Source organism: Vombatus ursinus, unplaced genomic scaffold, assembly GCF_900497805.2.
Source record: "Vombatus ursinus unplaced genomic scaffold, bare-nosed wombat genome assembly UNPS02014770.1, whole genome shotgun sequence".
Taxonomy (NCBI): domain Eukaryota; kingdom Metazoa; phylum Chordata; class Mammalia; order Diprotodontia; family Vombatidae; genus Vombatus; species Vombatus ursinus.
The window spans coordinates 11,857,189-11,882,852 of record NW_020954548.1 but is presented as its reverse complement, the minus strand read 5'-3'; the positions used below and the strand labels follow the sequence as shown (position 1 = coordinate 11,882,852).

Genomic DNA, 25,664 nt, shown 5'->3' with positions numbered 1-25,664 from the left:
ATTCACATCAAGGTATCTTAAATACTTGGCAAACAGTAAGCACTTAATAAGTGCTTGTGATTGATTTATGGTCTTAGAGAGTTGCCCTGGACACTGAGAAATTTAGTGACTTGCCTATACATAGCCAGTAGGAGATGAACTTGAACTCAGGTCTTCATGATTCTAAGACCAATTCTGCTTCCCAAGAGAATGACATCAATCATTAAACTACCCAGAATATTTAGTGCTTTTGTGTTTGTTTTGTTTTATTTGCCTGTGTGAAGTGTGGCATATTAAAATAACTCATTTATGGTCGAGGGTATTGGGAATTAGAACTAGAAGTTTCAGAAACATACTTACGGCCTTTCTCACTAAGAATAACACCTTGATGTTAGGGCCTTATATTATAATAATATTTTATATAGTAGGTGACTTGTTCCCAGAAAATTTAGAATATAAGTTTTTACCACCAGATTTTGAGAACCCTGGTTTTGAGCAGATGCTGGAGTGAAAGGTCTGATGGTAGTGTGTGTGTATGTCTATACCTATACAGATACAGATATACATATATATCTGTATCTATCTATCTATCTATCTATATATATATAGTGTGTGTGTGTGTGTGTGTGTGTGTGTGTGTGTAAGCACAAATGTATTATTGGCCCTATTACCTTAATCTGGGATGCTGGGACTAGAGCAAGCTTCCTTGTACCAGGCCTGGTAGTGAGATGAAACCCCCATTGGCTAGATTTTCCAACATTGAATCTAGGTGGAGATGTAGCCTGACAATTGTTTCAGTGGATACTATAACCTTAGCTACTGAAGACACAGAAAAAAAAGTTCTTGCCACTAAAGTCTCTGTCACTGTCAGATGGTTCAACATCATAAATGATATGACTTTATGAATTGAAATAACCCTATAGAAGAGAAGTCAACATCTGCTTTATCGCAAATAATACCTTAAGAACCATGGGTCTTTTTTATTTGACTTGAAGCTTAAGCCTATTGTAATATTGATGTTTCCCCTATTAGAATGTGAGCTCCTTGAGAGCAGGAACTGTCTTACTTTTCTATTTATAGCACCAGTGTGTTGCACGTTGTTGTTCATTTGTTTCAGTCTTGTCTGACTCTTCATGACCCTATTTGGGGTTTTCTTGGCAAAATACTTCAGTGATTTGACTTTTCCTTATCCAGCTCATTTTACAGATGAAGAAACTGAGGCAAACAGGGTTTAGTGACTTGCTCAGGGTCACACAGACAGTGTGTGAGGCTGGATTTGAACTCAAGAAGATGAGTCTTCCTGATTCCAAGTTCAGTGCTCTATCCACTGTAATAAATTCTTGCTTCATTCATTCATTCAGATCTAGAATTCTGTACCATAGTTTCCAAGTAATTTAAGCTTTCTTCCCTCTATCACTACTCCTCCCCCTTTTGTCTTTATTATCATGCTTTTCCTTATTTTTGTAGTAGGTCTCTGGGAGATTCATGCTAATCTACGATGTCTTGGTCAAATCTAGACAATATTTAGCCCTGTCTTTTAGGGGTGAGCGTAATGTAATCATCCTAAAAGAATCTCCTAATCTTCCAAGAAAGTATACATGGAACCCAGGCTAGCAAAAGAGCAGGACAGTGTGGTATAGTAGAAAGAGCGCTAGTTCTGAAGTCAGAGGATCTGGCATCAAATATCGCCTCTGGCATTTACTTCCTGTGTAACCTTGAATGTGTCACAGGCTTTTTGGACTATCCTTATCTGTAAAAGGATAAGGTTAAAATAGGTGACCTTTGACTACCCTCCTACTTCTATAATCCAATGAATCAAAGACTTTCCTAACAGAAATGGCTCTATGCTGATATATTACTTCCATTGATGTCAGGATAGGACTGACTAGATTCTTCTGTTGGTAAATTTCAGAGTATAAATGTGTCAAGCAGAAGCCTAACTGAGGATTGGCCCACACTACCCATGTTTTATTTCAAGCTAAATTTTACTGTGATATATGAGCTATTTAAAGATACTAAGGCACAATTCTAGGCTAAATTTGTTCATTTTGTAGCTAAAGTAATAATTCCTCATGAATATTCAGATTGGTAGTTGGATGATGGATAGACTTGGGAGTAGGAAAATAAAACTTTTAGAAATTTTGGCTTCTAAACAACTAAGTATAAATAAATTTAGACCTTAACCTTAAATTTTGTTAGATTTAATATCATAAGAATTTTATTGGAAGTGACCTTAAAAATCAAGCCCTAACCATTCATTTTATGATTGCAGAAACTGATGTCCGAAAGAAGAAAAGTACTCAAACATAGTGACATTAAAAAAATAATAATCTTGATAGTAAAAGGTGGCATTTATACAGTATTGTAACATTTGCAAAGCACTTTACAAATATGTCATTTGATCCTCACTACTATCCCATAAGATAGTTGCTATTATTATCTCCAATTTTATAGATGAGAAAACTGAGGCAGACTGTAGTTAATTGACTTTTTGAGGATCACAGAATTAATATGCATCTCAGGCAGAATTTGAACTCAGATTTTTCTGACTCCAGATCCAACAAATTACCCATGGTAATTAACCCATGCCAGATAGTAAGCTTCAGGCTAGGATTTTTTTAAATGCATGTCTTCTGAGTCCAAATTCCAGGTTCTTAACCTGATAGACTTAAACAATTGATAACTGTATTTCAATATGATTGATTTCCTTTATGCCTTTGAAAACAGTAGTCTGAGAAAGGGTCCATAGGCTTCACTGTACTGCTATGAGACATGATAAATGTTAAGTATTCCTGCATTATATCATACTGCTTCAGGGCTAAAGAAATGGTTCTTCTCCTAAGGAAAGGCATTATGGTATAAAAGAAAGGGGATCTTGGTTGTAGGTATGGGTCTGCTGCTCTTTGCTGTTTGATCTTGGACAGGATACGTCCTCTTTCCCAGGCCTTAGTTTCCCTCATCTGAAAAATGAGGGGATTGGAGTAGATGATGCATCCATTTATCCAACAGTATTTATTATGGACCTACTTTGTGCAAGGCACAGGACAAAAAGAAAATAGCCCCTACCTTTTTGAAGCTTTCATTCTATTGGGAGGAAGCAATATATTTACAGGGAAGTCAGTAAATTTCATATAAAGTAAATAGAGTTGTTTAGAGATTCTTAGGTGGATAATAACAGCTCATCTCTAAGACCTCTTCCAAATTTCGCAGTCTGGTTCTTTGAAGAACTTTGGTTCAATCACAGAAATAAATATTCTTATAGAAAGCCATATTGAATAGGTAGCTTCAAGATGACAGTGTCCACTTCAGGTGGTCTCTCTTAGCTGGTTTTTTACTAGGTGAAGAAGTACGTTGTCTTCTGTTGGGCACCAGAAACCTAACTTTGATCTGCTAAAAATGGTCAAACCCATACATGATTTCTTGACCATTTTAATTTCATTGCCAGCATTTTACCTTTTTTTATGTATCAAGTGAGACATTGTGTCCCCACCTATACCTGATAAGATGTCCAAAGCACAGCCCAAGTTTTCTGTATTTGCGGTTTTCTGATTTTCCTATTGACCGGCCCAGTGTTAGTCCAATGAATTATAATACTGTCATATGATTCATTAGCCTCTTTACCATTTGCTTTCACTTTTACACATTGCTTATTTTCTTTTTAAGCAATTTAAAAATTGAAATCTTTTGTTTTATATCAACTTTAATGCTAAATATTTCCCCTCTCCCTTTCCTACCCAGAGAACCATTCCTTATAACAAATAAAAAAGAAAGGCAGTTAATAAAAAGCAACCCAAAACATCAGTCTCATAATATAAACAATATTTCTCCCCTATACCCTTCTACCTCTGCAAAGAAAGTGGAAGAATTAATTTTCTCGATTTTTCTTAATGGCTAAATTTGGTTGTTATGATTGTAACGTTCAATTCTTTTTTTTCATTCCATTTATATCATTCTTGTTGTGTGTATTGTTTTTCTGGTTCTGCTTATTTCATTTTACATAAGTTTATGATTTTCCAGAATTCTTCTTAATAATAATAATAATAATAATTATAATAATGATAACTAACATTTATGTGGCACTGACTAAGTGCCAGGCACTATGTTAACTACTTTACATTATTATCTCATCTGATGCTTACAACAATTCTGGGAAGTAGGTGCTATTATTACCCTCATTTTATAGTTGAGGAAAATGAGGAAAACAGAGGTTACATGACTTGCCCAGGGTCACACAGCTATTAAGTGTCTGAGCCAGGATTTGAATTCAGGTCTTCCTGACTCTTGGCCCAGTGCTCTGTTCACTGTAGCACCTTGCTGCATAGTCACCATTTCTTATGGCACAGTAAATACTCAGTTATGATCTTGAGTATTCGTTTAGAATGAATTGTTTAACTATTCTTTAACCAATAGGCATCTATTTCCATATATACTTTTAAATTTGATTCTGACATTAACCCTATGAGATAGATGGAGGTGGGGTCAATGGAACATCCTGATTTCCATTTTACAAATGAGTAAACTTGGAGATATTATTTAGTAACCCAGATTGATTCTCATTCTTCCTCACCCCTTATATCTAATCAGTTGTGAGGTCCTGGTTATTCCACCTCTATCATATCTCTTGTAAACATCTTCTTTGTACTTACATGGGCATCACTGCAGCTTAGGCTCTTATCACCTCTTACCTGGACTATTGCAATAGCCTCTTTTTGAAGAATAAATTCTTACTGCTATCTTTTGTTTTCATGTCACCTACATTTCCAATTATCTCTCTCCTCCCACCCTAACAGAGCCATCTGTTATAGTAAATAAGAAAATAAAAGAAAAAAAAGTTCAGCAAAATTAAGCAACATATTAGAAAATTTTGACATTATCTTCAGTATTCCACACCCATCATCCTATCAGTTTACTTCATTTGACATCACTTTGTTTGGGTCTTTTTATTCTTTTTTTCGATTTTTGTATTCGTTGTTTCTTACAGCACAGTAATATTCCATTACATTCATGTACCGCAATTCGTTTAGCTGTTCTCTAGTTAATGGACAGCGATTTTGTTCCTAGTTCCTTTGTACCACTAAGAGTGTTGCTATAAATGTGTATATGTGTATTTGAGGCCAAACTTTTTGTCATTGACTTTTTAAAAATGCGTTAAAATTTTCATTTATTTATTTTTGTCATTGACTTTCTTGAGGGATATTCCCACCCTTAATGTAGGATATCTGGGCTGAAGGATATGAGTATTTTAGTCACTTCTTAGCCTAATTCCAAATTGTATTACAGAATGGTTAGATAAATTCACAGTTCAGTGAACAATGCATTAGGGTGTTCATCTTTCTGTAACTCCTCCAACATTGACCATTGCCATCTTTTGTCATCTTTCAATTGCCTTATAATTGATCTCCTTGCTTCCAATCTGTCCCTTCTCCAATACATCCTCCACACGGTTGCTAAAGTGATACTCCCAGAGCACGGATCTGACAACGTCACCCACTTCTCAACAAACACTAGTTACTCCTGTTACCTTTATAATTGAATACAAATTACTGTCTTTGTATTTAAAGCATTTTGCAATCTGACTTCGGTGTATCTTTCCAATCTTATTACATATAACTCACATTTACTCGTTCTACAGTCTAGACAAACCAGTCACTTTGTTGTCTCTCATGGGCAATGTTCCATTCCCCTTTCCTGTGTCTTTACACAGTTTATCCTCCTTGACTGGAATATGATCTTTCTTTCCTCCTACCTAGTTTCCTTCCCAGAATCTCTAGTTTCCTTCAAAGCTCAGTTCAAGTGATACATTTTCCATGAGGCCTTTCCTGATCCTTGCGCCCCACCCCACCCTATGTCTTAGTGCCTCTAAAACCAAATGAGCTTTTTTCTCTCCTGATAGATAAGCTCCATGAGGTTATTTCATCTTTGTTTTACATGCCTATTTTCTAGCAAAATTCCTGCCATCCAATAGATACTTAATAAATGCTAATTGATTAAGTGATTGCTTATGGTGACATTACTCAGATTCCACGTAACACCTTCCTTATACTTTTCTACTATACTTTTGTATCATTTTTATTAAAATTGTTTGAATGTGTCATACTCAATTTTAAGTTCCATAAGGTCAGGGACCGTGTCTTATTCATACTTAGCAAATATTCCAGGAGCTAGCTAGCACAGTGCTCCTAAATACTTAAGTGGTATATAGGAAGCAGAATTAAATAGTTTTTTCTCTCTCTACAAATAAGAACTTTGTGATGTTATAAATGATAATGTGCAGTACACAAAGGCCAGGTTTTTTGATGATAAAATTATTTCTGAAATCTAAGACCAGTTAACCAAATTTCAGTAAGTCATTTGACAGAGCATTTGACAAAATCCTTGTAGACAACATGAAAATCTGTGAGCTAGATGATGGCATTGTTAGGTGAATTTGTAATTTGTTGAATGAATTGAGCCATATAACCTTCAACATTAATGAGGTGTTTCCTTTCTTCTTCCTGGTCAAACCTCATGTTGAATATAGTGTCAGTTCTAGATGTATTTAGAAGGGGACCACCAGGATGGGAATAGTTAGCCTGGAAAAAGAGAAGACTGAGGGGTGTGAGGCTTAACAGCCTCCCTTTTTTTTAACATATAATGGTCTATTTTAGCAAAGAGGGATTATATTCTTTTCTGCTTGGCAACTCAGAGCCATAGGTAGAAGTTGCAAAGAAGAAGGTTTAGGTTTGAAATAATGAAAGAATTCCTAACAATTGGAGCTATTGCACATTGAAATGATCTTCCTCAATAGATAAGATTAGAAATCTTCAAGTAAAGGCAGGGATGTCCACTCGCTTACTACCTCTTTTAAAGAAGGCATTCTTGCTCTGGTATGGGTTAGGATAGATGGTCTCTGGGGTTTCTTCCAACTTAGAGATCCTATGATTTTTTTTCTCCCAAATACCACTTTCTATAACACAATGTTAAACTGGAGAGAGGAAAAACTTTGCAAAGATGGTAGCTGTCCCAAAGTGGAATGGGCTGCCATTGTGGGAAGTAGGGAGGAGTTTCTTTACTAGCAGTGTTTTAGGTAGAAAGTATGGCTGTTGTTCTAGGTTGTTGTACAAGGGATTCCTATTCTGTTATGGAAGGGACTAGATGATATCTGACTTCCCTTTCAACTATGATATTTGGGATTCTGTGTCTTCACACTCCATGACCATTATCAAATTGGTAATATGGATCATGTTTATTAATGAAGAAAGTAAGTAGCAAGACTATCAAGCCAAGGAATGAATTGCATGGAATGAATAGCATGCTATGTGCTAATAGCTTTGCTTTGAGCATCCTTAGTGCAACAGCCAGAGCTTAGACAGGCACATGAAATAACATAGGAACCAAGGAACTGAAGATGTGGAGCGAATGAAGTGCTTGTAATATTATTTTTTCTTGGTGACTTAAAACCTTCATATACTATCGGGTATGCCATGATTGTGTGGCTAATGCTTTTCTTGGGTTCATCTCCCATGCCCAGAACTACTTAATTACATCTCCAGAGGCAGCTTTCCAGTCTATTTTCCCTTTTCACACTTCTGCCCTCACTGAATGTCATCTGCTTAATTAAGTAGGTAAATGTATTTGAAACTCACCCCCACAGATCCAGTGACTAACAGTCTGTAAACGAACAAATAACATCATTTTGACAGATCAATGGGAATTTGAACAATTGAGAAAGTTCTGCAAGAAAATATCATGCCTTCGTTCCATTCTCTACACTAATGCTATGGCTGTTATATGTGTTGCCATTAAAATTGCCATCACTTGGTATATTTTACAGAAAAATAGAAAGCCAGCACAGGAAGTGAATGCAGAGGTCATCTGTAACTTTTTCTTTCAACAGATGTTAAAACTCAAGTCCAGAGTGTTGTAGTGAAAACAACATTGGATATATGCCAAAATATTTAGAACAATGCTTTTTGTGGTAGCAAAGAAATGGGAACAAAACTGGCATCCATTTATTGGGGAAAGGATGAACAAACTAGTATATGATTACAGTGGAATATTATTGTGCTGTAGAAATGACAAATATGAGGAATTCAGAGAAACAAAGGAATTTTTTTTTTCTGAACCTAGGCAATGTGAAATACAGGCAGACCTTGGGGATATTATGGGTTTCGTTCCAGACCACTATTATAGCAAATATTGCAATAAAGCGAGTCAGAAGAATTTTTTTGGTTTCCCAGTGCATACAAAAGTTATGTTTATACTATACTGTAGTCTATTAAGCATGCAATAGTGTTATCTAAAAAAGAAGCCCAATGTATATTCCTTAGATAAAAATACTTTATTGCTAAAAAAATAATGCTAACCATAATCTGAGCCTTTAGCAAGTCATAATCTTTTTGCTGGTGGAGGGTCTTGCCATGATGTTGATGACTATTAACTGATCAAGACGGTGTTGCTGAAGGTTAGAATGGCTTTGGCAATTCCTTAAAATAAGACAACAATAGGGAGCTATTGGAGTTTATTGAATAGGGGGGAGAAGAGTAAAATGATCAGATTTGAACTTTAGGAAGATCAGTTTGATGGCTGAGTGGAGGACACTGTGGTGGGGAGAGATTTGAGGCGGGGGTACAACCAATAGACTAGTGCAAACCTACCTCATAGGACTGTTGTGAAGATCAAATGAGATAATATATGTAAAGCATTTTGTAAGCATTAAAGTACATATAAATGTTAGCTGTTACTGTTTCTGATTCTGTTTACAGGAATACCTCATTTTATTGTACTTCATTTTATTGTGATTTGCAGAAGTTACATTTTTTACCAGTTGAAGGTTTGTGGTAACCCTGAGATGCACAAGTCTTTTGGCACCATTTTTCCAACAGCATTTGCTCACATCATGTCTCTGTCACATTTCGGTACTTTTCACTATATTTTAAACTTTTTCATTATTATTTTATCTGTTATGGTGATCTGTGATCAGTGGTCTTTATGTTGTTATTATAATTATTTTGGGGCACTATGAACTGCACCCATGTAAGACAGCAAACTTAATCGATAAATGTTGTGTCTGTTGTTATTGCTTCACTGACCCAAAATGTGACACGATTCCTACAGTTCTTTAGTAATAGCAGGGTGTAACCCAAAATGCATCTCTTTATGTTCATTGGGGAAGGAGCAATAAAGGGAGGGGAATAAGCATTTATGTAGTGCTACTGCATGCCTACTGGATGCCAACCACTGTGCTAAGCACTTTACAAATATTAATCTCATTTGATTCTTGGTTACCTGCAATGTAAATGCTTTGAAGTTGGGGATATTTCATGACCAGACGATTGTTGATGTTAAAAAAACATGGACTTTAGTTTTAAGCAGAAAGTTGAGGTTTCTTAAAAAACACTGCCTACTTTCCAAAGGTAAATCTCTTATTACATTCTGGATGTAATTGTTGGTTGGTAATGTATATCCAACATATATGTATTAATGAACAGATTCACTGGTCTTGAAATGATTTTTTTTAGCTTTCTCTGTCCTCAGAAGCCACATGACATAGGGGAAAGAGTCTTGGATTTGTACTCAGATGATCTTGGTTCAAGTATCTATTCTACCACATACTACCTTTGTGTAACCTCCCTTCACCTCAGCTGCCTTATCAGAGGAAACTAGGTAATCACTAGAATAGAGTGCTGTATTTGGAGTCAGGGGACCTGAGTTCAAATCTTGCCTCAGATACTTAATTGCTGTGTGGCTCTAGATAAGTCACTTGACTTCTCAGCCTCATTTTCATCCATAAAATGGGGATAACAATAGCACCCACCTTACAAGATTATCACAAGTATTAAATGAGATTTTCTTAAAGTATTTACCAAATCTTAAAGCACTATGTAAGTGTTAACTGCTACTATTTACTATACTACTACTGCTACCACCACCACTACTACTACCACTACTACTACTACTACTACTACTGCTACTACTACTATCACCACCACCACCACTTCCACTACTACCACTCCTAACTCTACTATTTGTGATGTGCAGCTGTTGAGCTATATGGCCTCTAAAGTCCCTTCTTACTCTACATCTATAGTCTTTTGATCTATTAGAGTAGGCTTGGGGGAGGCATGGAGAAAAGGATGAATGTTTCAGCTGAAAGACCACTATCCTTCCTGGTGCTTAGTTTTCTCATATGTAAAACGAGGGGCAGGGAGCTGAAAACTAGATATCTTCTAAGGGCCCTTCGAATTCTAAACCTATAACTATGATTTCCTGAAGGCATCCTTAATGAGAATTTTAGAAAGGAGCACCCAGGTTTTAGTAAAGGACATTACACAATGGACCACATCTTTACTATCACATAATTCACTGAAAAATGCAGAGAATGCAAGATACTACTGTGCTTAAATTTTTGTTGAATTTAAATTGATTTAGCAGAGCATAAACACTGTCTTAAAGGCTTTCAAAAAAGTTGTATCCAATGCATATATTAAAATTATTCAGGATTCCTTGAAGAATAAAGAAAATCTTGTTTATTATTTAAAAACATCCTGTTGTAAGATATTATGCTAGGTTCTGGGGATATAAATACAAAGAAGAACAATCCCTGATCTCAAGAATGTGAATGCTAAGAGGGAAAAACAGCACATGTAGGAGGCTTTAGCTTTAGGGTGGATGGAAAGGTCTGGTGGTCCTTAGAGAACAGCAGAAGAGCAGTTGGTAAGACCTATTATAATTTTCATGTTATATAAATATATATTATATATAATTCAAGATTCCTTTAAAGGCATTGTATATATATATGATGTATGATATATAATATATAATAATAGCATAGTATAACACTATATTACATTATATATAACATATAATGTATATAATATATGCAGTACATGTTATATTATTATGACATAATACCATATATTATATGTACATATATAGAATGATATATATGCATATGTGTTATATATGTTATATCATGATTATATTAATATATAATATATCCACATATAATAACTTTCAAGGAATCTTAAATAATTTCAAAATACACATGGGAAACAACATGTTGGAGATCTGTTAAGGCAGTGTTTTTTTTCTACTGAATCAAATGCTTACACACACACACACACACACACTACCAATAACAAGCAAGTCAAATAACTGTGAGACCTATATTTGCAAAAGATATTTACTACGATCATGTAGGAGCTCCAATGTAGATTCCAAGTTAAAGAAGAATTGCCTATAAATGGTGACATCTTCTAAATTCTCCTGAACACATAGTTAACATTTAATAAGTGCTTGATGACTTATTGCACTGATTCCATCAAGCTCTTGGTAATTTAAGAATCTCCTAAATGAGATTCATAATCATTCAAAAAATCTGTTCTAACTATCCAAATGTGAAAACTAAGTGAAGGAGGAATGTTTATTGTTCAGACTATGATGCATGTTTAGATAGAAAACGTATGGAATTCATCTATGTGCATTTCTGTTTATATAACATTCCTTGGACAGACATTGCAGATAAACAAGGATCTGGGCCTACAATAGAAGAGGTACAGAGGAAGAATTTCAGTTCTCTTTGGGAAGTTGTGCCATTTGTGTGTGTGTGTGTGTGTGTGTGTGTGTTTATGTGTGTGTGTAATGAGTTGAACTTTCTTCTTGAACCAAACCTCATTTTTACAAATTCCAGCATTGTCTCAGTGATGTTGTATAGTTGCCAATGTTAGCATTTTGCAGAATTAAGATTAATAAATAACCAAAGGGCAATAGAGATGTGTATGTAAGCAAACTGCAACACAACTAAGGAATTGTTGGGAGAATTTTCCCATGGGAGTTCTAGCTTCTCTTGGCAGAAGCTGAGGGTCACAACCTGTTGCGTGGCAAAAACAAGGAAGCCTCACAAGACCTCTTCTTTGCTGACACACAGCTCCCACAGTTGGCTCGGCTCTCCTCTCATTGGGAGAAAAGTCCTACTCGTACCCCTGACACGAGGGCTGCAGGTATCCCACAGACTTGGTGATTGGCTATCATGTGGAGATCATGCTTTGATCAGGTATTACTAAGGATATAAAAGAAAGCTACTAGCACTTAATAAATGGAGCTTCTGCCCTCTTGCTGTCTCCCGCCTCATCAATGCGCCTCCGGGTTAAGAGTATTGAGCTGGTCTCGTGCTCACCACTGCAGTGGCCGCATCAAGGAATTATGCAAGAGAAGTGGTGTGAAAGATGTTAGCAAAAAATGTATGCTTGAAAAGCACTGGGGTGGTCATATACCAAGGATGATGGACAACCAATGGACAACTTACATGCTCCATTGGTAACCTCTGAATGTCATGAAGAATTCATGGAAAGACCTTCAGGATATCAAGTTTCTACCTTGTGATGAACATATGGAAGACCGGACAAAAGTCGCTCAGGATGGTCAGGCATGGATTGGTTTCAATCTATATTATTGGCAGAAATACTCACATTGATAAGATCATCAAAGTCATGGAAAATGATTTACTTGAGTAGGCTGATATCAATATTATCCAGCCGTAGGATTTGGATTATTTTGTTTAATGAGGACAGGACACAGCCCAAGGAATGTTGTGTAATTCATTCTCCTTACTGATAACAGTAAAGTTGTAGATGAAGTGGGAAAATAGCTCTTAGGACGTTGAAGGCAGAGTGCTTCATGATATTGATGCAGAAGTAGATAGATTCTTTAAAAAAAAAAAGAAATTTTCAATTATTGTCTGTACAGGAGAAGTGACAAGCTAAAAGAGAAAATAGATTTCTAAATAAGGTGTAGGTAATCAGCGCCACCTTTGGAGTAGAAAAAAGTTAATTATGGAAAAAAACCCCACAAACCTATTAATAATAAGCAGGAGTGGTGGTGGTGTGACCTAGAAGGTGTTGAGGGGTAGAAATTATGAGGCAAAATAGGACATAAGCTTTATTTGTGGAAACAAAACGTAGACAAAAAGTAAAGTGGGGAAAATATGCTAACAAGCAGTTGTCTTTAAAATAATTTTTAATCTTACATATAGACCATTTTATTTAAATTAGAAAATCTTGAAATCAAAGAAGATAATTAAGACTATTCCTTTAATTTTCTGCGATTGTGCATGAACAATGCAAAGAATTCTCACACATGATCAATAATTTTATAATAAGGTTGAGTCCTGTGACCATACCCTATCTGGTTTGATGTCCTAGGGTAATATTCAAAAGATGAGGAAGCCTGCTTGAGTTATTTCCCGTAGACCAGAAAATGGTAATACTAATAGCTGACATTTTCATAGTGTTTTACACTTTAAAGTTCTTTGATACAAATCTCAAGGGAGTTTCTCTGCTCTTAGAGAAGTATAAATCTCTCTTTTTTTAAAAAAAATGTGTATGGATGGAGGCATAGAGAGAAATGATAAGTGACATACTCAAAGTTACATAGCTTGCAAATGTAAGAATCTTGACTTGAACCTAATCCTTCTGACTCGGAGTTTAATTTTTCTATTATCTTCCATATTTTCTGTGTTGGACCTTGAATTCCCAAGCTTTCCTTGGCCTTTAAAGTGAGGATGCAATACTTCATCATAAAAGAAGCTTTAAACAGCTGAGATTCCTAGTCATGCATTTAGTAATGAAACCTTAAAGTAATATGGTTACAATTCCTTATCATATGATCACTCATAGGCTACAGATGTGCAGTGCTCTCAATTATTTGTTCATCTGATATGTATTTGTTTCAACAGATGTTTATTAAGCATTTCTGCAAGGCATTGGGCTGGGTGCTAAACAATATCTGTCCTCAAAGAACTTACATTTCACTGTATTAAAGTTAATTATTGTTTAATGTAAAATGGAGATAATAACAGCAGCTACCTCTTAGGGTTTTTGTGAGGACCAAATAAAATAACTGTAAAGCACTTAGCATATTGCCTGACATATAGGAAGTACTATATAAATGTTAGTTACTATTATTAGTATTATTATTATTATATGAGATGTCATGTTATTCAGGATTAAGAATGTGCTAAATATCTATATTCAAGGAGATTGATGTCAGCTTAAAGAGATATTGCTAGTGGACTTCCCAGGGGATCTATTCTTGGCCCATTTGTTCTGTACCAGTGGTGATTTTCATAAAGGCATACTTATCAAATATGCAGATGACATGAAATTGGGAGAGATAACCAGCATCCTCAATTACATAGTGAGCATATAATAAGATAGTATAGAACAGTGGATCAGATTTAATAAGATAATATTTAATTGGGATAAATATGAAGTCTTACACAGATTTTAAAAATGGCATAATTTAATGGCATAAATACAGAATGGGAAAAGAATGACTGGACAATAGTTCACATAAAGGTATGAGGGATTTAGTGGACTCAAATTTAAAATATGTTGTGTGATGTGGAATGTAAAGTAGTTCAGTTTAGGCTGCTTTAATATAAGTGTATTATACAAAATGAGAGAGGAAATAATCCCCCTGCCTTCTGACCTAGTCAGACTACATCTGGAATATTGTATTGAGTTCTGAGTGCCATATTTCAGGAAGGACACTGGTCATCAGGAGTATATCCTGAGAGTAAAATGAATAGTGACAAACTGGAGATCATGTCATATGAGAATTCGTTGAAGGAATTATGGAGACATTTACCCTGAAGGAGAGAATACAATAGGGGACCTGATAGCTGTCTTCAGGTACACGGGAGGATCTTCATACTTATTTTGCTTGTCTCTAGAGCAGAGGTCTTAACCTTTTGTTTGTGAGATGGGCACCTTAGGTAGACTGAAACCTATGAACCCCTTCTCAGAATGTTTTTAAATGTGTAACATAAAATACATAGGATTACAAAGGATACAACATATCCTTTGTAATGTATAACATAAATGTATAACATACATTTAAATGTATAACATAAAATACATAGGATTACAAAGGAAACCAACTATATTGAAGTAGTTATCAAAATACTAAAACAAAAATCCCCCCAAAATATGGATCTCTGGTTAAGAATCCCTACTCTAAAGGGAAGAACAAAGAATAGTGTGTTGAAGTTTCAAGGGGCAGATTTTGGCCCTCTGTACACAAGACAAAAGGATTAGAATTAGAGGATCATTTGTTTTAGAGCAAGAAGATATCTATGAAGCCATTTCCTCATTTTACAGATAAGGAAACTGAGGCCAAGAGAAGTTATGTGACTTGCCCATGGTCACAAGTAGCAATTATCAGTGGCGGCACCTCTGACTCCAGAGTCAATGTGCTTTCTATTGTTCTATAAAAATTAAAACTCTTCAAATGTTAAACTGCTAGCTGAGGAGACAGATCTTTATTATGGAGGGTGAATGAACAATTGTTGCAAAAGTTGTAGAGGGAATTCTTGTTCTGATACACTTTGTGTTAGCTGACTTTCAAGGTCTCTTCTGACACAGAGATTCTTTAATTTTTTGAAACAATTCTTCCTATGTTACAGTTAAAATAAAATGAATATCAGGTGTATTTAATAGAGATCATGTTCGTGTAGCAATTGAAGTTTTACAGAGCACTTTTCTCATAACTTATCCCAGTGAGATAGGTAGTGATAGTACCCTTATTCCCATTTTATAGATCACAGGATCACATATCTAGAGATGGAAAGGACTGAAGAAGTCATCCTCCCCAGCCTCCAGATATGGAGACTGATTTACATAAAGTTATATAATGTTTGCAGGTATTGGGGCCATGATTTGATGCCAGGTCTGTCCTAATTTCAAGTCCAGCACACTTTCCATCACAGCATCATGCCTTTCTAGCAAATGTGTTTTATATTTTTAATTGGAAGGAGATTTATTACCTTATTCTGTTTTCTTTTTTTGTTTGTGACAAAAAACAAGTATGTGACAAAAACAGTGTGTAGCATGGTATTTGTGAAACTTAATAAAAGAGCTTTAAGGTTTTCATAGGAAAGAAGGTTATATAATTGATTAGTAACTATCCCACATGCTGAAATTATTCCTTTGGTTTTTTTTTCTTTCTTTAATTATTAGTGGTTTATTGAAAGATCCCACTGTCATAAATTCTTGCACCTTTTCAACTGTTTACCTTCCCTATTAAGTAAGATTCTTAATAAATACTTGTTGAATTGAACCAATGGAGAGGTGCACAAATGTTACCTATCAATAGGTATTTAAATGGCTAGCATGTGAAAGAGATAATAGAATTGTTGTCCTTGTCTCTAGAGAGTAGGACCAGAAACACGTTGTGAAGAGCTTAATTTTAAATCAGTACAAATAAAAACTTCCTAATAATTAGAGCTGATTAAGAGTGAGATTGGCTCTCCCAGGGTGTTGTCAGCATATCCTCTTTAGAGCTATTCAACCATACTAGAAGGCGACTTGTTGTGTTTCAGATTCTTGTTCAGACATGGATTGTACAAGACATCTTCTGAGGTACTTTCTGATTCTAAGATTATGGGATAGTATAGGGCAGGGGTGGGGAATCTGCAGCCTCCAAGTGGATACTGTCAAAGGGCCACACTTGAGGACCTAGAGGGCCACGTGTGGCCTGAAGGTCACAGGTTCCCCACCCTGCTAGGCAATCCCAAAAGTCTTAGTGTAGAAAGCTTTAAACTGTTCATAAGACTTTTGGTACACCCTGTGTAAATCACCAAATTATTCAAAAGTCACTTACATTGGACTTTGAAATGCATTCTTGGATACCTAATCACCCCTGAATTTAGCCCTTCCCCTAATCCTCTGCCTTGCCTTTCATCAGTATGATCCAGATTCAATTCACTCACATTGTATGGACAGTGTGGAGTAAATGGCCCTTAAATAGTTACTTGACTTTCCAGGCTGCAAACACATGAGTGGTGTTTTTGGTCCTAGTTTTCAATAATTAATATTTTTTGAGCACTTTCTATGTGTCTAGTACCGTGATGGGCAGTCTGTGAATGTGCATGCATACAGATGGGGGTGGGGGAGGTGGAGGATAGGTAATAACAAAAGAAGTGCTGATGCAGTGATAGTTTTTGCCCAGAAGAAGCCCACTTGAATGTGCTTCTAAGTTTTCCTGATGAGAGGAGTCATTTAATGTTTCTGTATCTTCTACATTATTTTAGCTAAAGTCATACTGTCATACAGTAGAGTGGCTTGCTTGTTAAGATAACTATATTACCCAGTTGTCATTTATCAGAAGACAGGAGATATAATTGCCATTTTGTAGAGAAGAAGATTGAGATGCCCAGAGATGCCAAGAAAGTGAGTGACAGAAACAGAAGTTACATGCTAGACCTCTTGACTCCACTAGTTGGTTGCCTTTTATGTCACAGTGATAATGAGGTATATAGTTATCGAGCCGTTTGGTAGGGATAATAGGTTTTAATGTCAGAATGCTGGGTCCCCTTGTGCAAGTTGGCAGGGTAACAGATCTAAATCAATACCCAATGTTGTCTATGAAACTGACCTAGTGCCAGTGTTCATGACTTGGAGCTTGATTTTTCCCTTGCTCTTTTTCTTGATTAAACATGACCTTTTCCTGTGGCATTTTAATTTTTATGTGCACTTTTTGATGACAATGACTTTTTTTTTTCAGATAGATTTTCTAATAAGTCACTGTCATAGTGAATCCTGATAAAATAACTCTTGAATTTACTACCTTCAAACAGTGTTTGCAAATAAAACTAAAAACTTGCTTGATTGGAGATATGGAATATCATCTGGTGCATCAGTGATTCAGGTCTCTATGCTTTATTTTTGGTTTACAGATCCTCTTTACTTTCATCAACTAATGGTACTTATACATCTTTATTAATGTCTTTTCCACCTCATTTCACAAAAGAATCTGGTGATATACAATGCCAAGCTTGCTACTGGTTATGGAGCAGATACATAGATTTGTTTGTTCTTGATTTTTATTTAGTTTTCTTTTTTTTCTAATCTGGTATATTTTCTTCCTTGCAAACATTTATGATTCTTATTTTTAAGCCAATATTGCCTTTTTAGTTTTTATTATAAAGTGTGATTTAAGAATTAATTGGCTAAAAGCTATAGATTATTTGAGAACTTCTCGTCATCTTTGTAAATGTTAAGGTGCAATTATTATTTTATTCTCATCTTTTTATCATTTTATTTATTATCATTTTTATTGTTGCCTTTTTTCTTACTTCCCTCAGAATTCCCACCAATTACGTGTACCATGAGGATTGATGTCAGGAGCCAATAGCAAATCAGGGAAATGCCAGCCAGGGTAATGTAAAGCATAAACTTTATGTGCTCAGAGATAATTATGCATCAGTGAAAGTCTGGCAAAAACCCCCCAAATGCTTGTATTTTGGGTTCTATTAATACCACTGAAGGATTAACACTCTAGTTAGGGTGAAGCAACTATTGCATCTGGGTGTCAAAGAAATAGATGTGGTAGAGTAGGGTTATCATCATCATCATCATCGCCATCATCTGTTAGGTGGACGTAAAATTTTTATTGAAAACACTGTCATGTTAGTGGCTTATTTCTAAATGGCAAAAATTTGTGTACTGACATTACTTTATAAAATTAATGCTTATGAAGACTTATGTAACAATATGCAAAATATAGGATTCTTTAAATTCAGTTCATCAATTATTCATTTAATCTCTACTACATGCAAAGCTATAGGTGATGGAGATATAAAAATTAAAAATAACCAGTTCCTGCCCCCAGATGATTTCATTCTGTTGCAGGTGCATATTACTTGGCTATGTTGCTATTTATTTCTGGAAATTCAGTGTATATGTCTAAGGTGAAGAAGCCACAGTAGGAAATATATCTCAGAGTTGTGTTCAGGTTAGCTCTGTGCACACCCTTAGAGGTTTTTGGTAACTTGGTAGAAATGAACATCCATTATTATTCAGTTTAACTAGTGATTGTTGTTGTTGATTCTTCTCAGTTGTGTCCAACTCTTTGGGATGCCATTTGGGGTTTTCTTGGCAGAGATACTGGAGTGGTTTGCAATTTCCTTCTCCAGATCATTTTAACAGATGAGAAACTGAGTCAAGTAGGGTTAAGTGATTTGCCCAGGGTCACACAGTCTGAGGTCGGACTTGAATTCAGGTCTTTCTGACTCCAGAACTGGTGCTGTATCCACTGTGTCACCTCACTAGAGTTAGAGTTAGGTGGGACATAATAGACTAGTTAGGTCACTTCATTTTATAGTTTAGGAAATTAAGACTCAGAGAGGTTAAGTAACTTGCCCAAGGTCACAAAGCTAGTGACAGAGTGAAGTCTAGAAACCCAATCTCCTGACTTCAGGGACATGTCATTATACTGCACTGTGATGTGCTACAAAGTCTTCTGTTGGGCACTAGGTATACAAAACTGAGTAAGAAATATTCCCTGCCCTCAAGCAACTTATCTTTTAGTTGAAATTTTCCCACTAGTTATATTTTTTCCATAATAGATGACTGGCCAGCAGTATGCCAGGAAAAGAAATAATTGTCATTCTGCTAAGTATCTGAGGAGAGATGGATGGATGTTTATTGCTTCTGAGATGTGCCTCTTCTATCAACCTGAGAAGTGATGGATAACTAGTCATACAAACATTGCTGAAGTTCTCCCACCGAAATATGGGTGTGAAATAGAAGGTACTGATGCGAAAAAGAAGAGAAGGATTTATGTAGAGGAGACTTTCCTTATAGGCCTATAAAAGTGACAATATTTCTTACTGGGAAACTTGTGCCCCATCCACCATAGAATTTTATCTGTGGAGCTGCTAAGAAGTAAGTGGATGGTCTAGCTGAATAATTGAATCTAGCAGTGGATTTCACTGATAGAAAAGTATGCAGCAGGAAGATTTTTCATGGTAAACAGTGAGCATTTATTATAGTCTCATACCTAATAGTCATAGAGACAAATGTCATTAACATTTAGAATGATTATGAACTGGGTACTACATATAGTTCATTTGACAGAAAATATGTCGTGCTAGTAAGTTATTTCAAAAACTAGGCAGTTTTAGGTCTTGAACTTTTTTGGGAAATTTAACACTTTTATAAACTTTATCCTATATCTCACCCTTAACTGTATGATTCCAGGATGAATTCCTTCACTTTTCAGAGCCTTAGTTTTCTCCTCTATAAAATGTGAATAAAAATACCTTCCAGAGTTGTTGTGAAGAAGTGATTTATAAACCTTAAAGCACAATGGAAATATGAGTTGTTGTTATCATTATATGACTTTACTGCAGAAGGCATATAGTATTTTTCTTTATCCATTTAGCTTTACAATATTAATACCTACAATAGTAGTAGCTGTAAGTACTTGAAGGTTTGAAATCATTTAAAATATATTAGTTGATCCTCACTACAAACCCATGGAGAGAAAAATGGTAAACTACTCCAGTTATCTTCTCCAAGAAAACTACAAATGGGGTCATGGAGAGTCAGACCCAACTGAAAAAGGACTCACTGAACAATCCCATGAGGCAAAGATACTCTCAAAGAAGTTTGTCCTGAGCCTATAGGGTCACATAGGTGAGGCAAGATTCAAATCCAGTATTCCTGGTTCCACGTCCAGAAGTCTTGCCACTAGCCCATGGTGATTAAATGTTATTTTATTTTTAATTTTAATTTTAGTTTTTGAACACGAGTAATTTGGTTGCTGAAAGGAGCAGAAAATGAAAAAAGGATTAGAATCAACTTGTGAAGGACATAAAGTAATCTCCCCCTTGTGTTTACTTGCAAAAAGGATTGGAAAAGGGACTTTTGTGCATGAAAAGCTAACAAAATAACATATGTGAAGAAACACATTTTTTTCTGTTAAAAAAAAAAAAAAGACAGAAACCCAGAGGACTGCAGGGAATTGTCATTCCTCAGCTCATTTACATGTTACTTTTTTTTTTTTTTTTTTTTTAGAATTTGAGAGGTAAGAACTCGTAAAGTGGTAAATCAAGTGTTTGGAATTTATGGGAAAATTAAATAAGACTGTTTGGTTTCATAAGTGACATTTCATGTGTTTTACCTCAAAGTGGAAATGAGTCACTCCTAGCCACTAACTAGGAGACTGATTTGAGCCATTAGGGGCAGGGAAGAAGCAAGAGAGGAGTTAATAAGATTACAGCAACAGTTAAGATGTCAGCAGTAAGTGAGAAGACATAAAGGAGGAGGCTTCAGATGCTGTTCTTCAAAGACTAGAAGAGAAACAGAACTTTTTGGATTGACTTGGGAAAATTCTGGGGGCATATTCATTGCAGGAGAGCTGAACCTTACTGCAGTTTTAGCACCATCTATAGTTGGAGAGAGGTGAAGTTTCTCAGAGATGGTGGGTTGCCTTTGTGCCCTCCAGTCCCATAGTTTGAGACTGAAAAGCAATGAGGAAAGATAGATTTTGCAGCTATGTAATTCTGGGCAAGTCATTTAACCTCTGTCAGCCTCAGTTTCCTCAACTATAAAATGGGGTCAATAACAACACTTACCTTGCGAGATTCTAAAGTATAGTACATAGTTGGCAGTATGTAAATGCTGATCTCCTTTCCTTTCCATTGTATTATATAAGCATTTTGTTAATCTAACAATTACATTAGAGTGATTGAAGCTTTGATCTCAGTAGAGGGAACTCCTGAGTGAGAAAACTCCCTCTACTAATGCAAGTTGGCATTTTTTCCCCAACTTTATAGTTTTGGAGAGTTGCTTAGAACACTGAGAGGTTAATTGATTCGCCTCAGGTCATGCAGCCAGTGTGTATCAAAGGTGGGACTTAAACCAGATCTTTCAGGTGCCAAGACCAGATCACTATTTGTTATACCAACCCACGTTATGTGATATATAATGGCTATGTCATACAGATAGTATCCTCATTGGAAACTCTAAGGTAAGTATAATTGTGGGGGTGGTCAAATCAATGTTTTTGAGATGTAAGTGCATGCAAGAAGGGCCTGATACGGATTAAAGCTTATTATGTGGGTAGCAGGTCTTTGCTCTGACATCTGTTACCTAGGATTTTTAGTCCTCACATAGCATTGTTAATTATATAGATCTGAAACAAGGCATAAATTTTCAAGTAGTTGTTGAGTGATGGATTTGGCACTAGAATTCAGAAAACTGAGGCTTTTCCCTATACTACACAATTTTGGTCCCCTAAATCACATTGATATGGTAATCCCCCACAGTCTAAGTTGCTCCAAAGGTATAATTGGGGGCCTCTGGAAACTGGATTAATTTCCTCAGCAAATTAGAATACCACTTAGTGGATCATAAGAGTATCTGGCTAAAAGTAGAACGATGAGTACTTCACTGGTAGGAAACTTGGCCCAGAATCTACTAATGCATTTTCTTTTCTAAAGATTTAGAGGTCAACACAGTTTTCTCCCACATGCCACTGTTTTAGAGTTGACAACAGTAAAATGCCATGAGACTTTCCCATGCAGGGCCAGTGAGTGATAGAATGTTGTGAAAGTCTAAATTCTGATTCTATCTCAAGGTTGAGAGCACAGTAGAATACAATGAGTCATGGAAAAGAACACATGGGGTAATGTGCCACATAAAAAATTGCTCTAAATGGTCTATACATAACTTTTTCAGTGACTCACAAACAGGAGTGCTACCAACCATGCCTGCATGATGTAACATGGAGAGCTAAACATGGATAACATTGCTTAGAAATTTAGATTTGATACCTTGCCTAAATCTTTAAAGCTGACTTCCACAAATGTGTAATTAATTGAAAGGATAAGATATAGAACAAATTTGAATCTTATTCTAGGGAACAACTTTTGCATGAAATCCTATTAAAATGACATATTTTATGACAATTATAGCTTTAAGAAGAGAGAGAAAATGCATGAGAATAAGGTACAGAGATCTCTACACAAAACTTGGTACCCTTGGTTTTCTGAGGGCTGTTACTCAGTTAATATTGAATGGGGCATTGCTGTCAGTTGATGATGTCATTTGGTTATCCATTTTGCTAATCAGGGATTTTATTTTGACCTGAAAGGAAATGAGCGCTTCTTCTTTCATACTTAGTCTGTAAAAAACTCCTCATGAACAACATAGGCAGAAAGCTCAAAATAAACCATGTGAAAATGCATTTCAAATAAAAACAAACAAAAACCATGGTAGAACTTCAGTGTCAGCTGAGAGATGTGCTTTCTTTACACACAAGCCACCCAAGCCATAATCAATAAGGAAATATTTTAAGGGCATGAAAGACTCATAGAAAAAATGGAGAATAGTTGAAAATACTTCCTTTCCTCCTTCCCCCTCAATAAACAACTTAAACTTAGTTATTCTGTATTAGTTTCCCACTTCTGATGCTTCCTTCCTGTGTCACTTTGAGAAAAGAATTCAACTTCCTTGGGCCTTGGTTTCTTCATCTATAAAATAAGGGAACTGAACTAGATGACCTCCAAGATCCCTTCCAGCAATCAATCTATAATCCTATGATACATGTTGACATCTAGTCTCACTCCCAAAATTGTAGAGGATAGAATTAGTGTTTCTTGTGATACCAACTAATTATGCATGATTAGTCAAGGCTTAATTTTGGGATAATCATTAATCTGGCTTTTTATTCAATGCCTAAATATGCAGTTTAGAGCACATTTTTGTTTCAAATGAAACATGACAGATTAATCTGGTAGTTATGAATCAATAGCACTATAATTTTATTAGTTAATACAATGAGCTGACTTTAAATAGATTTTTTTAAAAAATAGATTAGATTATTAAAATAGATTAGATTAAGGTTACAGTGAAACTGTTAGAACAAGAAGGGGCCCGAGAGATCATCGGATGTATTGAAGGAAGGGAACTGAGAAATCATCTCATTCAGCTTTCCTATCACTATAGAAGGGAGGCAATGTGACGGTGAACAGAGATCTGGCCTTGAAGCCAGGGGATTTCTGTTAGTTTCCTCTTCTACTGTGTGACCCTGGGTGAGTCACTTCACTTTTTCAATGCTCTAGACGGCTCTTTAAGGCTAAAAGTTTCCGAGAAAGTGCAGACTTGCATTGATCAATTGGTCATTTTCTCACCTGAGGGTCAGTAACGATGAAATATCAGTTCCAGTCACTCTCCTTCATCACTTTTTAGGTAAAGAAGTTGAGACTTAAAACAGCAACTTGCTTTATTTAACGTTAAATGAATATTTGATGACAGAGACAAGATTAGAATCTAGATGCCCTAATTCTGAGTCTAATTTTCCTCCTACTATACCATACCATTACAAATTCAAAAACATTGCCTGTGCCTTTAGAAGCTGGATTGACATCTGCTATGAAGGGTGCTATGTGTGAATGTATTTTGTGTTTTTCTGTTTTGAACACCTGAGTCTCCTTATCCTAGTCACTGACTTCTCCTACCCTTTCTAGCCTTCCCCCAGCCAAATGCATCAGTCATTTAACTCTGCCAGATGTAACAGTTACTCCTGGTTTTGAAAGATGTCTGCTCCATTTCTGTTTTCCTTTCATCCTCCTTCTCCAATAAAATCTTAGGATGGTTATCAGATATCCTGATTGCACAGATATAATATGGTTCATCTTATGTTCAATTATTTTTACTACTGTTGAATTAAATATTTTTCTCTTAAGTTACTAATGATTTTAAAAGGTTTTAAAGACTCAAATCTCTCTCTCTCTCTCTCCGCCTCTCTCCCTCCCTCTTTCTCCCCCACACACTTAACCTTTCTTATCCAATTCCTGCTTGAATTCCAAAGAATGGGAATGGAAGGAATTTGAAGTAATATGGAAGGCATGTGCCTTCTCATACACCTCCATTCTCACCACATAATTACATAATTATAGGATATCCCACAAATGCTTATCTACAAGAAATAACATGGTTTAGTGCAAAGGGTGCTAGACCCAGGAATCTTAGGTTCAGATCCCAGCACTGACTGACACATAATTCACTGAATTATGTGAACCTGGGTAAGTCACAACATCTCTGAGCCCCATTTTCCCCATTTGTGCAATGGTAATAATAGTATGTGTACCGCCTAACTTAATGAGTTGTTGGGAGGAAAGCACTTTTTAATCCTTTTAAGTTCTATAGAGATGCAAATTCTTACTATTATTAAGATACACTTTAATATGCAAATGGAGGTTGACTTTTGTACCTATTGCCAACCAAAATAAAAATGTTCCTCTTTTTACTTTGGCAAATAGACCTATCACACTGTTTGTTATTTAATATTTTAGTCGGATTCTTCATGACCCATTTTCATGGTGAATTCTGTCTTAAGTGAAACTCTTTGGTTACCCATGTTTGCAACTGTTCTGAATGGTTCAGAGTGCTAGGCATTTGTATGCCAAAGAGGTAGAGCATTTATAATACCCTTTACTTTTGAAATTATTTGAAAATTTGCTACAAAAATCTGACTTCATTTTTTTTCTCTCAAAGAAATATTTTGACATAGGGCTGCATAAGAAAGCATATCAGTATGTATAATAGCTCATGATGTGAGCTCACTTTAGTTTATTATAGTCATTACTACCTAGCAGTGAGAGACATACTTGAATTTCATAAGTATGAGTGAATTTTAAACCTTTATCTTTTTCTCGCAGGGGCCCTGCCCAAGTCAACATTTTAACATGATAGTAGTTCTTATTGTAACACTAATTCTTAATTATGTGAACAAATGATTATTCTTCATAGTATGCTTTCAATACATGTATGGATTAGCATGGATACTCTGAAGATAAATTGTGACTCTCTCTTCCCTTCCCACTCTCACGCTTGCCTTCTCAGTATAGGTGATTC

At 35.8% G+C, this 25,664-nt stretch overlaps 1 protein-coding gene across 2 annotated transcripts in view; it reads left to right on the top strand.

The window, feature by feature from the left end:
* The window catches only part of SH3GL2 (SH3 domain containing GRB2 like 2, endophilin A1), a 232,251-nt gene that overhangs the window by 114,232 nt on the left and 92,355 nt on the right, over positions 1-25,664 (top strand). Inside the window, exon 1 of one of the 2 annotated variants that reach the window (XM_027863061.1) lies at positions 18,133-18,177. The exons of the other annotated variant lie outside the window; for it this stretch is intronic. Coding sequence (XP_027718862.1) covers positions 18,166-18,177 — 12 coding nt within the window. The 5' untranslated portion in view covers positions 18,133-18,165. Of the gene's footprint in view, positions 1-18,132; positions 18,178-25,664 lie in introns of those variants that run through there. 2 annotated transcript variants of the gene reach the window in all.